The sequence below is a fragment of the Cucumis sativus genome, chromosome 4 (assembly GCF_000004075.3).
Source record: "Cucumis sativus cultivar 9930 chromosome 4, Cucumber_9930_V3, whole genome shotgun sequence".
In the NCBI taxonomy this organism is placed as follows: Eukaryota; Viridiplantae; Streptophyta; class Magnoliopsida; order Cucurbitales; family Cucurbitaceae; genus Cucumis; species Cucumis sativus.
In genome coordinates this window covers 25311803-25326822 of record NC_026658.2, presented here as the reverse complement: position 1 = coordinate 25326822, position 15020 = coordinate 25311803, and the positions used below count along the sequence as shown (strand labels likewise).

The 15020-nt window shown below is 29.2% G+C and overlaps 1 protein-coding gene across 1 annotated transcript; it reads right to left on the bottom strand.

Annotated features, from left to right (window-relative positions):
• Window positions 1–816: 816 nt before the first annotated feature.
• LOC101217899 (cytokinin dehydrogenase 7) lies at window positions 817–4871 on the bottom strand. Its single transcript, XM_004141388.3, has 4 exons — window positions 4029–4871; window positions 3644–3919; window positions 2460–2722; window positions 817–1410 (listed from the first exon to the last, which is right to left on the bottom strand). The coding sequence occupies exons 1-4, from the start codon at window positions 4725–4727 to the stop codon at window positions 1092–1094; spliced, it is 1557 nt and encodes a 518-aa protein (XP_004141436.2). The 5' UTR covers window positions 4728–4871; the 3' UTR covers window positions 817–1091.
• Between the last annotated feature and the right edge of the window lie 10149 nt (window positions 4872–15020).

The following is a 15020-nucleotide window of genomic DNA, read 5'->3' as shown; positions in this document are numbered from 1 at the left end:
CATCTTTCTAGAAAATAAAGAAAAGTGAACTAAAAACTTGGAGTTAAAAATGGGTTTTAACATAGGGTTTAAGGACGTTCGTGCATGACTCAATAATCGAAAAAGTTTTTTAAAATAAAAAAAAGATTAGATTGTATTTTTGTTTTAAAATTGCATGGAGTTGGTTGAGTGCACCTTACAAGATATTATGATCTTATAATTGCTTCCTAAAGCTAACCTTTTGGCCCCATTCCCATTTGCCTTTTCCCCCTCTCTCTATGCTTTTCACATTCAAAACTCCAACCAATTTTCCCTCTTAACTCAATTGCAAAGCAACCCTTTCCTCGTCTTGTCCAACTCACTCGACCCGACGTGACACATATACTTTTCGTTCCTTTTTAACGGTTGGAGATAGTGATGATCTTTGTGTTTAAACTGTAATATAATTACCCTAAATCAATTATTGACAAGAGTATAATTGAATCAGTTGAATAATTTAAAGACGTGGTTTTTTGCAATCTTTTCATATGTTTTAAAGAGATGCAATCCGAATCGAAACTCAACTAATGAAACACAACCTAAACACATCAACTTTTAGGAGAAGGGACATGTAGTGCATATATGGTTCAAACTTTACGGTCAACAAAGTCAAGAGGACAAAACATATATGTGACAATGGTGGCGCCTACCTTTCAATTGTATTGATAGACACTTTGAGCCAATGACCTTAAGACATCACTTCGAAAGACTTTGTCTTTTTAGGCCATTTTTTCACAAAGAAAGCATGTTATCCAAGTCAAATCAGTTTGCATCTTTAATCCCTAAAAAAAAAAGAGAGAAAAAAACCCAATCATCTATTACTTCTTATAAACCCAAATGATCAAGTTTTGTAGTTTCTTTTTCTTTCTTTGTTTTGCTCCATTGAAAAAAAAAAAATTTCTCATATACATTGCACCAATATTTGTTTTTATGAGTGATAGCAACATACATAAGGTTTTGTGGCCTCCACTGTGGGAAATTGTGGGTTGAGTTTTGCTTTTGAAGCTAACAATATCAATATTTTTGTTAATAAAAAAATTTGGAGTTTTGGGGATTAAAAAAAAAAAATGGACTCAATGTTTGCGTGAAATTCTAGTGAAGATTTTTTGGCCTGGAGCAAGAAGAGCGATGGGATCAAACAAAGCTTTTCTCTCCACAAATCTACTCCAGTGATTCCCAAAGTGAAGCTTCCACTCCTTCTCCGAATGGTAGTGTGGCAAGTAAAGTTTGAAGTCAATGCAATTCACATTGCATATATTGATTATTTCACGATTCTGTTCCACTAATTTATCAACCAACGCAAGTTCCGGGTTTGGAGGAGTGAATCGTAACAATGCCACTAAGTACAACACTTCCCCTTCTGGTAACACTACTGATGTTCGTGAATCCCACCTAAACCAAAATAATAAATAAACTTAGTAAAGAAAAGCAAATAGATACATTGGGGAATGAAATGGACCAAGTAGGGAGGGGTATATATGAGATTTTTGGTGTAATATCCAGGTTGGCGAATAAAAGACCTTGTCGTTACATAAATAGCAAATATACTGACCTCAAAGTTGTCTTCCTTTTGTTTTATCCATTGGCCATTGTGAAAAAGTTACATCTCTCAATAATTTTTTTTTTTAAAAAAAGAAATTTGAAATTTTGAAACAAAAAAAAAAAAAAAAAAATCCCCATTTTCCCTCAAAAAGTAATATTCTCATTGACCAATTTACCCCTTCCCCTATAAAGGCAAGTCCTTTATTATATGACCAAACCTCTCCCCATAAGGTCACTCAATTCCCAAACTTTTCTTCAAATTTTTTTTTTTTTTTTTTACATTATAGAACATGGGACCCACAATATCTTTGTCCCACAAGTAATTATTGTTATTATTATTATTTAAATGCATTTACTAATGTCTTATTATTTTCTTATCTTTTTCCCTAGTCTCTAAAGTTTCTTTATATATATATATATATACACAAACAACGTTAATGAGAATGTTTTGAAGAGAATGGCAGTGAGGAAAGAATGGCACACGTGTGAGAAATGGGGTCCCACGTGCATGTTATGTTAGAGATGTTTTTGGGGGGGTTTGACCTACTTCAAATCTCAACCACCCAATCCTAAAACGTTCAGCAAATCAGATTGAAGGGCTCAGGTGTGACTTCAAGTTTAAGCCAAAACGTCACCGTTTTGGGACCCATCTCCCATCCTCCCCATCCCCTTAGCCCATGTGCATACCACGTGTCCATGACAGATGTAGTTCGTGAAAAATACGTCGTCGTTTACCTCTCTAAATCTCGCATGCTCTATTTCCCCCCCCCCCCCCCAACTCTTACGTGGCACCTACCATGCCATCGGACAAATATATGGAAACTATTTTATAAGAAATAGGGTTGGAAATAATGAATCTAAAGAGTAAAAAATTGAAAGAGGGGAAGGGAAGTACTTACTTGGAACGCAGAAGAGGGTAGACGAGCATGGGTCCACCGACTCCATTTTTAAGGAGAGTCTTGAAGACCAGACGATCAAAATCAGCGATATCAGATTTTGAGACGAAGAGATTAAGCCAAGGATGAGGTGCATCCCACACACCGTTGGCAACTGCTTCCTCTTCCGCACGCTTCACACGTGACAAAAATTGTATGTAACTTAGGTCCACCTGAAATCTCAGCCCCTTCACATACCCAAGCCCACTCAGCAATCTCTCAACATCCTGACAAAAATCAAATTAAACAAAACTCTATTTAGGGTGAGGAGGGGGGCATTTTCGTCATTTCCCCATTCAAAGCAAAAGGACATATCACTCATGATTTACAGATTCCAGAAAATGATGGCTTTTTTGGCCACTTGTTGGGGACCATTTTTGTCAGCAAAATCTCAAAAAATTATCAGTGTTTTTACTAAACGCTCCTTTCTTCTACCTTTCTTACAATTCTAACCCCAATACCTCCTCTCTTATTACCAAACTACCCCCACTTTAAATACTATAATTAACAAAACAGTGCCATCCTCGTAATTAGGAATAGATACTCTGGGCAGTCATGGGAGCTGCCCAGTGTCAGAAAATCCAATGGAAGATACATTATATCGTATTGTCAGTTTTCATGTTTTTTTCTTTTTTTTTTTTTGAAAAAAAAACAAAATAAATAACAGCCTCACAATATTAAATTAGAAATTTATACTACAAATTAAAAAGGTCGTCGGTTTATGGTTTGGATAATGATGAAAGAAATGAAAAGGGCTCTAGCCATTTCCCCCCACCAAAGAGACCCCCATAATTTTCATACACGTATGAGTGTAAGAGCTACTATAATTTGTTTGTTTTGACCTTCTTTTCACTATCCGCCGCTGAGATTTTCAACTTTAAATTAATAAAAATAAAATAAAATTCCACCTCTTTCTCACAGTGGGACCCACTCACCCTATTTCCATGGGTCAAATTCCACTTCCTCACTAAGGTCAAAAACTCAGTCATTTTTTTTAAGACAATTATACGTGTGTCTGTCTCTATAAACATTTACATACCTGACCCCACAGATCCTCCCAAGATCGAACGGTCACAAAATATTCTAATCTCACTATCATTAACATAATAATATCAATTGAAATATTAAATTCCTTTTCTATTTTTTACCGTGTCGACGGTTGAGACTTGGTCGTTGTTCCGGTAATGAACGGCGACTTCGAGGCAATAGAGAACCGAACCGGCGGTTTCCGGTAAATAAGAAGAGTTAAATATGGTATTGGAGTCTAACGGCACTGTCGGTCTTCCGGTTAATGGGTCATCGTTGTTTGAAAAAACAAAGCCTTCCACGTAATCAAACGAGTCACCTTCCGGCCGCCGTATTAAGGATTCCGCATCGTGAGCAAACCTTTCAAATTCATCGTAAACCAATCTAATCCATCTCACCTAATTAAAAAAGAAAGAAATTAATACGTAATTAACGTAAACGTGTGTGGATAGCTCATGCATCTAATTAACTAATTAGTAGAAATAATGGAATTCTTTGTTTATTTACCATATCTGGAGCTGGCTGAAGTAGAACACGAGCTCTTGTGATAATTCCAAACTGACCCAAACCACCAAGAACGCTAAAAAACAATTCAGAATTTTCATTTTCTGAACAAATTAAAGTATCTCCTTTTCCAGTGACGACTTCCAATTCAGCCACGTTGGAAATTTGTGGGCCGTACCGGAAAGCCTGGCCACTAACTCCGGCGTTAGACAGTGTACCGCCGACGGTTAGGCTAAGGTAATCCGTCCATGACCTGGGAGCTAATCCATAACTTGAAACGCAGCGTTTCAAGACGTCTTCCCATAATGCCCCTCCTGACACGTCGGCATAGCAAAATTCGTTAATTGTGACGACACGTAAATTATCCTCCATGGCACGCATGTCCAAAACCAAACCTCCATCCGTCATCGCTTGCCCGTTGATCGAGTGGCCATTACCTCTCGCTGCTACCGTTAGATTAGACGATTGTACGGCTGATTTCACTACCTTGGCCACGTCATCGGCACCAGCTGGAGTTACCAAAGCCAACGGAGCTACGGAATGTAGCCCACCGAAATCCTTACCGGCTAAACCGATATCCCGCGAGTCGGTACTGACGCCACCTTGTAATTGAATCTGTAGAGCTTCGCATAGGGCGGAGCCGTCGTGTGGCCGGCGGGAATCGGTGTCTTGTAGAAACGGTTCCAGGTAAGCAATCATCATCGCCGGCGGCGGAGGAGGAGGAGGAGGATTCTCTCTCTCTTTTTTACTTATGCTGAAGTAAATAAAGAAATGGGAGTGGGAGAATTTCTTCTTTTTTTGGGTATTTGTGAATTGTGTCACAACTGGTAATGTTTTTGCAACATAGGTGCTTTAAATAGCGGCCTAGAAGATGAATTGTTGTGAAAAAAAAGAAAAAAAAAAAGCTTCTTTTTGATATATGAATTTAAAATTATAAAATTGTATTTGTAATGTTATATGACGTCATGATCTTACCTTCAATATCTTGTTGAAGTTCTGATCCTATCGACATCTCTGTCTGCCACTCCCATAGTCCCACATTTTTCCCTCTTCCCCTCTCTTTTATTTATAATTGCCATTTACCCCCACAACCAATAGAAATTAATCAATGTAAATTTTGAGACTCACTCTTTATCTATATCTATATGTTTAGTTCTGTTACGTGGATCTACTAATACAATACATATAATCACGTTCAAATTCCTAAAACAAGATGATCAATTAGATTGTTTTTAAAATTATGTTTTGGGGACGTTGTTATTGTTGTGATTACTGTTACGATTTTTTTTTTTTTTAAGAAAGATAGTAATAAATTTTGGTACACTTTTTTTTAATATTGTAAATTTGACAAATATGACAGTAATTTGACGATAATCTGATTTTAAATTTACAATTTTAAAGATGTGCGTAATATGAGTTCTATTATCATAATTTTTTTACTATTTTTCCAAATTATGGTTGATTTACAAATGAATTTTTATTATTGATTAAACCAATTTTTATTGCATTGATTATCTTATATGGGTGAAAGTACATTTTATTTCTCTTGCGATTTTAAAAATGTTGCATATTTAAGCTATTGTTCGGTTGTAGATTTAATTTTTTTATGACAAATGACAGATATTGTCTATAAAGTTTAACGATACTCTAAAATTTACTTTATCAAACTTTCAAAATTAAAATTTAAGTCATTCAACTTATCTATATTTCAAACTTATATAATCATATAAATTATACTGTTAAGTTCAATTTTATTTTTTATCATTTATTAATTTAATTATTACAACTATTGAAATTTTAATGATCTAATTTTAACACGTTTAAGCGTCCAATTATAAGAGTGTAATTACAATATTTATATTTTATGATATAGTTAGGCACGCTTGTCATTCTTTTGTTATATATATTAATATTTCTACTGCATAACTTCTAAAATATGTGTATATATCATATTTTATTACTTGAATATTATTATTATTATTCAACATTTGATCTATATAAAAATTAATTTTTAGAGAATATTTCATTTAATATTTAATAAAAATAAAATTCAACCAAATACAAAATTACATAGATTAAAACGGTATTAATTTTTTAGTCCTATACGATCAATTTCTTGATTTATTTAGATATCGTTTTGATTAATTTGAAAGTTTTATTTAATAACAAGTAATTATATTATATGGAAATAAAAAATAAAATTCTAAATTGTACGTAACCAAAAATAAAAAAAGTTGTTTTCCAGAACCATTTTTTTCTCTCTCCTTTTCTTTCTTTAGAATTGATAATATCGATATTGTTTGGAATGCCAATGACCCCAAATAAAACGTACCCTTTTTTGGTGGTCATTGGATTGGCTTTTGGCTCTTCGTTTTTTCTTTTTTCTAATTTTCTTACAATATAATATATAAATATCCAAAATTCAAAAGTTTATTTATTATTATTACATCAACCCAAATACGACATTTCAACTCTACAATTGTCTATAAAACAAATTTGATTTAGTATATTTAATTTACTCATTCGTCCCATCTTCTTAAAAAAGTAATTAATTTATGGGACCCTTTTATTTTTTTTCATTGCGTTTAATTTTGCTTTTAGGATCACTTAGTTTAATCAATAAATTCAAATATGGCCAAAATGGCACAGTAAATGGATGGCAATGGCATGCCCCCTTTTGCAATTTGCACATACAAACATTCGTAAGAAGGCACGCCCAACACATTTCACATTAAATATAGTTTCTCAAGTCATTTCAAATAAATAACTAAATCATAATTTTAAAAAATGAAGAAAACATGTAATAATATTATTTTATTAAAAATCAAACGTAATAATGTTTTGTTCTATGAAATGTAAATAGTTTATCAGTTTTTTCTATTTTTTTAAAAATTCCTATTATCATTTCATTATTGTTGTATAAAAATCTTATCCTACACTATGTTTTATTTCCATTCAATTGGATTATTTTTCTTTTTTTTTTGTCAAGTTTAACTTTTCATTTGATTTAGTAAATTGTTTTATTTTGTTATTGAGTTTTTGTTGATGATTAGAAAAATCAAGTCATGACTTGAAAACTATTTAAAAAATTTAGTCAAGAATCCAACCATGATATTCAGTAAATATGCAAATTACTATAAGAAATGAAAAAATACGAGCTTAAGAGTTTCAAAACCAAAAAACAAAATAGTTATCAAACGAGACTTATATATATAACATGAATTATAAACCATAATTAATTCTTTAAAAAATGGTAATTTATTCTATACACTCTATTTGTTATAATTTAGACGTGTTTAACATTTATACACCACATCATCATGTTTTAATCAAATATTCTTTATTTAGTACATCAACTAGTTCACACCTCAAATCTCAATAAACAAAAGTTATACAAATAAAAAAATATTATCGAACCAAACTCATTTTAATCCGATCAGATCAAAATACTAATAGGATCATTTCTATCCCCACTAAGTAATTCCTTTTAAAAAATATTCTCACTGATATCTCAACGCTATTGAAATTATATATACATGTTTTATTTATTTGAATGGCAAAATATTATATTGAAATAATTTAGGGCAGGAATTTTAATTGTGACATAGGATAAGATATCTCCATATCCATCCAAACGTCATAATTGATATTTTAAATTAGTGTCAAATAGTAGAAGTTAATTAATGAAGGAGGAATGTCAAAATGTGAATTTAGTTAATTAAATAATTATGATGGAGGGAGAGGAAAAAGAAATCATGATAATAATAATAATAATAATAGGGAAATGAGGTGGGGATTGATAAATACTAAATAGAAATTGATTTGGTTACATATATGAGAGAGTTGACATATGAACTCTCTATTTTATAAGCTATCCCAATTAGAGGTCCCCTACAAGGACGGCTTTGGAGTTGATACACCTACGATTTTTTATTTATTCATTTATACATACACTTTATTCTTCCTAAATATCACATTTTCAACTCAATATATTTGTTATATATATATATATATATATACCTCTCTGAAATTTAGAAGTTTAGTCAATTAAAAGGTAATTTAGGTTAGGTTCGATAGTTGTTTCAACATTTAGTAAAAACTGTTATTTTAGTTTTCAAGTTTTGATGAATAGGTGTGTTTGGTTTATAAGTTTTATAAATGTATATTTTAAATTTATTTTTAAAAAAATTGAGATTAATAAGATATATTTTGAAAACTTAGTGACGGAACGGGTATATTCTTATAAACTTAGATACTAAAAAAATACATTTTAAAGATGTAGTGATCAAACATATAAGTATTTTTCAAAACTTGGGAACTAAGAAAGAAAATTTTCCCTAAAATAAAAAAACAATATATATTTGGTAATCGAGTATATTTTCATTTTTAATCTTATTTCACAATTTTTTTAAGAAAAAGGAGAGTTTGAAAAATAGAAAAACGATTAATGGTAATAAAGTTCATATCACTTACATTTTCAAAATTTTAAAAATAGCAAATTTAAAAGCATATTAATGTCTTATTATCGTTATATTTGTTAAATTTGCAATATGAAAAAAAAAATGTGTTATGAGCTGTTTTTTTTTATCTAATGCATAAAAAAAAGTAAAATAATTACCAAAAACACAATCATTTTTTTTTAAAACAAAAATGATTGAGTTACGGAACAAACTCTTTATAATTTAAATATTGAATTATGCATAATTTTTACATGTATATAAAATGTATTTAAATGGAGGGAATAACATAGTGTTGTGGGGGAAAATGTTGAAATTAAAACAAGTGATTTTTTAATTACGTATATTCTTCCTTTTTTCTCTCTCTCCAAAGACTAATAAATATAATTTGTATTAAATGAAACATAAAAAGAAAAAAAGAAAAAAGAATTTGGGTCACTGCAAAATTGGTGATAATGACAATGATAGAACTCAATAGAAATATACAAAAAATATTTCGTATTTTGGAAAATATAAAAAAAGAATATAATTAATTTGCGCCACATAATATTCATAGATATTGCGAGAAAGATCGAACACAAACACCCTGATGAATGCTGATAGATAGATAGATGAGATGCCCAATGTTTGAACAATAAATTATCAATTTATTCAGTTTTTCCTTTCCTTTTTTCAAATAATATTTAAACATTTTGACATTAATTAATTAATATCTAAATATGATTGACGTCAACATTAAATGAATAAAACTCAAATTCCAAAAGTAAAATAGTTTAATCAAATGTTTTCAGGTGAGATTAGATGATTCATTTGATAATTAAGTTGAATTGTTGTAAGTCAATGAAAAAGAGTCATGGAAGTTGAGGAACTGAATGCATTCAAGTAAAAATTCAACAAATGAAAATAATTGTGAGGTCAACTTCCTTTTTTTTATATATATATAAAGTAATCAAGATCAACGAATGTGGTTCGTCAATATTAGCCGTTGATTTGTCATAAATTAATAATTGAGAAGTCAATTATAGCCTTACACTTGACAGTGTCACTTTAACTGATTTTAAAACTAACAATCCTTTATATTATGGTTATTGTTATTTTTATTACAATTTTAAAATTCAATCATGGCTATGATTATAGTTTGACTGATTAAACTATATACCACTATTTTAAAAGTCAAGAAAATCAAATTCTCACTAAATAAAAAAGTTATAATGGACGACAATTTTATATTTAATATGTAACAACGTTTAGAAAAATTACAAATATAACAAAATCTATCCATGGTAAACTTAAATATTTATAGATTTTTATTCTTATGATTTATTAATAATAAGAGTATATAAGCAATAGACTAATATTTGCAATATGGTCTATCAGAGTTTTTTTTTAAATGTTATTATATATTTAATTATTTTGAATCTATTTACAACTATTCCAAAAAGAAGAAAAAAAACCTCAACAAGCTAAATGCACCAAGTACCACTTCTACAATAACATTATGCAATAAAATGTTGATATGCGATATGTTTTTGCTAAAAAGATAGTTTATCTTATAATTCAATTCAGAAATTTGGTTAAAGACCTAAAAGATGATTTAGGTATGTTTGAATATTACATCGATAATAATAAAACACGATCGATTATGCCATTGTTTTCTTCTCTTTTTTTTTACAATATATTATGGAGTAATCTTACACAAAAACACTTATTCATATACAATAGATTAATTAAGAACATCTTTTGTGATGTATGAAAATAAAAATGGAAATATATGAATAGATATAAAAAAGGGGGGGAATAGTGAGAGGACAAAAGTGGGAATAAAAGTAGGGCATGGTTGAAGCATTTGGGTGGAAAAAGCCACATACAAAAGATTGAGAGAAAAGCCAAAACTAGTATTTCCCTCTCCACTTGTGCTCTCTTTACCGATATACCCTTTCATATTGTTGAACAACTAAAATACTAACACTCGATAGATATTGATGTTATGGACCTTCATCACCAATAAAATATAAAATTTTACTATTTTCTAAAAGTATTTTCGATACTTTTGAAACATAACACCAATCTTACATAAGAATCCGAGGCATGAATTACAACTTTATAAAAGTAGCCAAGAAAAACATTTCAAAACAATAAATAAAATAAAGTTTATGATTATTCTCTCTCTCGTTAACTTTTTCTCAAAGAGTTAAAAAGGTAATTCACACTTAATAAATTAGTAATCTCACATCAAGAAAGTAGTAAAAAAAAATTTGTTTTTTCCTTTTTCCTTTCAAAAAGGAAAACCAAATCTTTTTAGGGTTGACAGCACTTTCTTTTTAACACATTATTTGCTTTTCATGCAAAAGGGAAATAAAAATAGATTAAAAAGGAATACCATAGATTTCCCAAAAAAAAATCAAATTTCACTTCAATACCAATAAAATAAAACATGCATACTAAGTTAATTCGGTTCTTAGGGGCAAAACCATAAATTTTCTAAAAACTAAGGTTACCCATAACTTCAATGTTGAAATTAAATAGATAACATACAAAATATAAAAAAGAACGACCCACGTATTCAATATATATATAATATATATTCATCCTTATGAACCAGTGTGACATTACACAACTACATTATTAATTAAAAGCGTGCCCTTTTGAATAGGACACGAAAAGGACGTACTACATATGTGTGTGTATATAGATATATTCTTGTAATAATAAGACATAGAAGAAGATTGCAAAGAAGGAAAAGTAAAAAAGAAAAAGGTTGTATTAATATACAATAATATAGAAAAGGAGAGTATAGGAATTAATAAAATAAAAAATTAGAAAGAGATGTTTAGTAAAGAGAAACTTAATTTATGGGTTAGAAATGTGTTGGGGGAGAGATGTACAAATTAATCGGTTAGAATTAATATCATTATGATATATTTCATGGAATAGATAGCGAATTAACAGTATCAATTATTTTTTCATTTATCGAACATTTGACTTTTCGTTTAAGAAAAAGTTAAATTAGAATGAGTTGAGTTGCTGTCAGATAGGCTTAAAACAACATTTCTAATGACTAGAAAAGTAATTTCAAATTTAACAAGCCTATATTTACTTTAGACGTTAGATTTAATTTATATTTAATACTACCATTATCGTGATCTATGTGCATTTTCTCCTATTTTATCAGTTAAGTCAGTTATTTGATTGGGTAAATCAAACAAAATATCATTTTTCTAATGAAACTCCTTAGAGATCGATCATCTTTGTGTCTTGTTTAAGCAGTTATTTTCTCATCGCCATCAATAAGTCTAATTAAGTTATATAAAGGAAGAACAAAGGAGAAACTCAACTCCTTTACGAGATCAGTATAATGAATCAAATTATGTTACTTTAACATTCCATGAAAATTATTTAGTTCAAAGATTAAAACAAACTATGTTACTGTCGAATCATATATATATATATATATATTATATATATATATATATTTATTTATATTATTACTATTATAAATTTGGGGTGCAAATGCAAGACGAGGCTCAAATATTTAAATTTACTAAAAATCGTATCAATTTCATTTCACTTTAATCGGTCGAACTATACTTAAGTTGATAATTACTGTAAACATTTAATAACAATAAATCTATTATGAAAAGAATAGAAAGATAATTTTTAGAAAGTAGTTTTGGAATTTCTAATTTGAGAGGAATATTAAATGCACGTGACCATATAAAAATGTTCATTATGAAGATTAGAGAATAATAAGATCACGTTTCCTTTTCCCAACATTGTATATCTAAACTTTATGTCACAAAAAAAGAAGAAAAAAAATCCAATTTGTTAATAATTATTCATATTTTCTTTCTTTCTTTCTTTCATTTTAAAAACCAAACTTGTTCGATTCTTTCTGCCTAATCCCCTTTTTCTCCCTAAAAATCTTATTCTTATTCTTAGATTTGCTTAACATTATTCTTTCAATTTTGCTTACTCTTATTCCAACCACTTCGTCTTATTCTAAGACCGACTTTATACTAAAATTTTAATTAATATTAAAAGAAGTACGAAATTCAAATGCCACTATATTGTACATTGAATTCATAAATTTTGTTGTCAATAACTTTGAAGTGAGACCTAAACATGAGCATAAAGCGAGCTACATGATTGTTTTACCATCAAGCGAATTACTAGTATCGGTATAAGAGTATTGAATTTATACAAAAGAAACATATCGAACTAAATAAAAATAAGAATATTCGAAATGTTTATTTGAATAGAAAATAATTAGTTTGGAGTTTGGTGTAATGAGAATAGGATATGGTTTGATGGAAGAGAGATATGGTCCATTTGATTGTATAAAGTTTGGTCAATTCCATAGAATAATTGTTTTTACCATATGATGGGATTTCCTAATCAATCAAATTAGTAATTGATTACTAGGATTGCATGGGACCCATGATTGATTTGTAATCTCAATTTGTTTTTCTAAGTAAAATGGATGATGGGAGTTTCCTTTGACTATTATTATCAAAAGTCATTATGAAAAGGCAAAAAACGAGAAATAATAAATCAAATTATTAGTACATTTCTAGATTTATTAGGTGTCGATTTATTATATGTTGCTTTAATGTCTCCTCACATTAATATTTCTATTTTTAATATTAAATTATTTAAGTTTTTCGATCCTAGGACGACAATTTGTCACGTTCTTTTTCAAATTATCGACAAAAATATAAATAATTGATTTTGGAACTAATTCAAAGTTAACTTGTTCTAAATTAAAATTGAAGACATAAACGTGGTAAATTGTGATGATGTCATATGTTTTCATCAAGGTCGATGATCAAATTGATTGTTTTGGTCAAATTAAATATTATTATTTGGACTAAAATTCAATTGAGCCTATAAATAGTATTAAGTTAGTCTATCTATTAAATAATAACAAAATCTAATTAGGTATGTTCGAGGGTCAGACCAACCAAACTCAAACCAACATGAGAGATGATGAATATAGCGTGGAGGGAGTTTTCCGAACAAGAATCCCGAAGATGCAGTAGCTGTTGAAGATTAAAGCACAACATCAATCACTTCGCTAGAAGATAAAACACTGGATCGAACCAGATCGCATCAAAATCAACATAAATACAAGTTCAACTCCATCAAACACGTTTCTCTGAAAACTTCATGCAAACACAAGTATTTATTTTTGTTTCTATACTTCAGAGTTTGTTCAATTTTAGTATTTGAAATTCTATTACTATAGATTTTCATTTTTTTCTCTTAACATTTTCCCAATAAATTAAAAACATGACCCCATGTTATATTTATTTGCATACAACAATTATAATTGCTGGGTCGATTTCAATAAAAAAATTAGCGTAAATGGTCTAAATTTAAAATTAGACATTTACAAAATTCAAAAACTAAAATTGATCACATTTCAAAATTGATAAACTAAAATGGTATTTTAATATTTATTTTTCTTTATACTTTGGTATGAAAACAAAAACAATCTACTTTCAAGTTAGTTGATTAGGTTTAATTCTAGTTGATTAGAAGTTGAAATTATAAAATAAATGATTTGGTTGAAATTAGGTATATAAAAATCAAAGTAAAATGAAGAAAGTTGGACAAATTTTGGTACACAGAAACAAAAACCACCAAATTTGAAGCAAAATTCAAACAATATCAATGATATGTTCCTTTTAAGATTCAAAATGGGTTAAAATGATTACTTTTGGAGAAGGCATTATATCAATCTTAGACTTTTGCTTTCCCTTTGATATATATTATAAGATTATATGCATAATATTTTCAAAGAATGTTGAGTTTTTATCTTTATATTTTTGGACTATATGGGCCCAATCATTAGCACAAATTTGGGCCAACATCCACTTGTCAACACACCACAAATTTACCATTCATTTCACTTTAACTTTGACAATTCAACTTCCTCAAAAAAAAAAAAAAAAAAAAAAAAAAAAAACTTTAACAAAGCACTTAACACAAAGGTGAAAGGAAAAAAAAAAAAAAAAGGCTTGGATTTTGTTTCATAAAATGGAACCTCCACGTGTCGATGAACGAGGATTGTCAAATGTTAGACTACCATCTAATCTAAAAGTTTAAGTTGATAAATTGAAGTATATTAAATTTTATTTGGAATGATGATAAGACTGAATAGGAATCGATAAACATTATAACAAATAGAGAGAAGAGGAGTAGAAAATAGTAACTACGGTAAAAAATATATATAATTGACATAGTAATATTGAAGTTAACCGTAAAGTTATAATAATTGATGATAGTGTGAGTTACATAGTAACTCACTTTTATCTACCTAAAGATGGACCCAAACAACCTCTTAATTACCCTAGAACTTTATTAATGGTACTAATGGTATATCCACTTTTTTAATTTCAATCTTACCCTTGCCTTTCACAAACATTCTAAAACAATAATTGGAGTAAAACTCTTTTGAAATAAGACGAAATGGAGACTTGAAACAATTTGGTAACAACTTGTAATGGAAATTCTAAATTACCTAAACATTTTAGGT

Coding starts and splice junctions, on each gene's coding strand:
- LOC101217899 (XM_004141388.3), bottom strand. CDS start 4,727: ATGATGATTGCTTACCTGGAACCGTTTCTACAAGACACCGATTCCCGC. Junction 2,723..3,643: donor AAGTCTCAACCGTCGACACG/GTAAAAAATAGA, acceptor GATTTTTGTCAG/GATGTTGAGAGATTGCTGAG. Junction 1,411..2,459: donor TACCCTCTTCTGCGTTCCAA/GTAAGTACTTCC, acceptor ATTTTGGTTTAG/GTGGGATTCACGAACATCAG.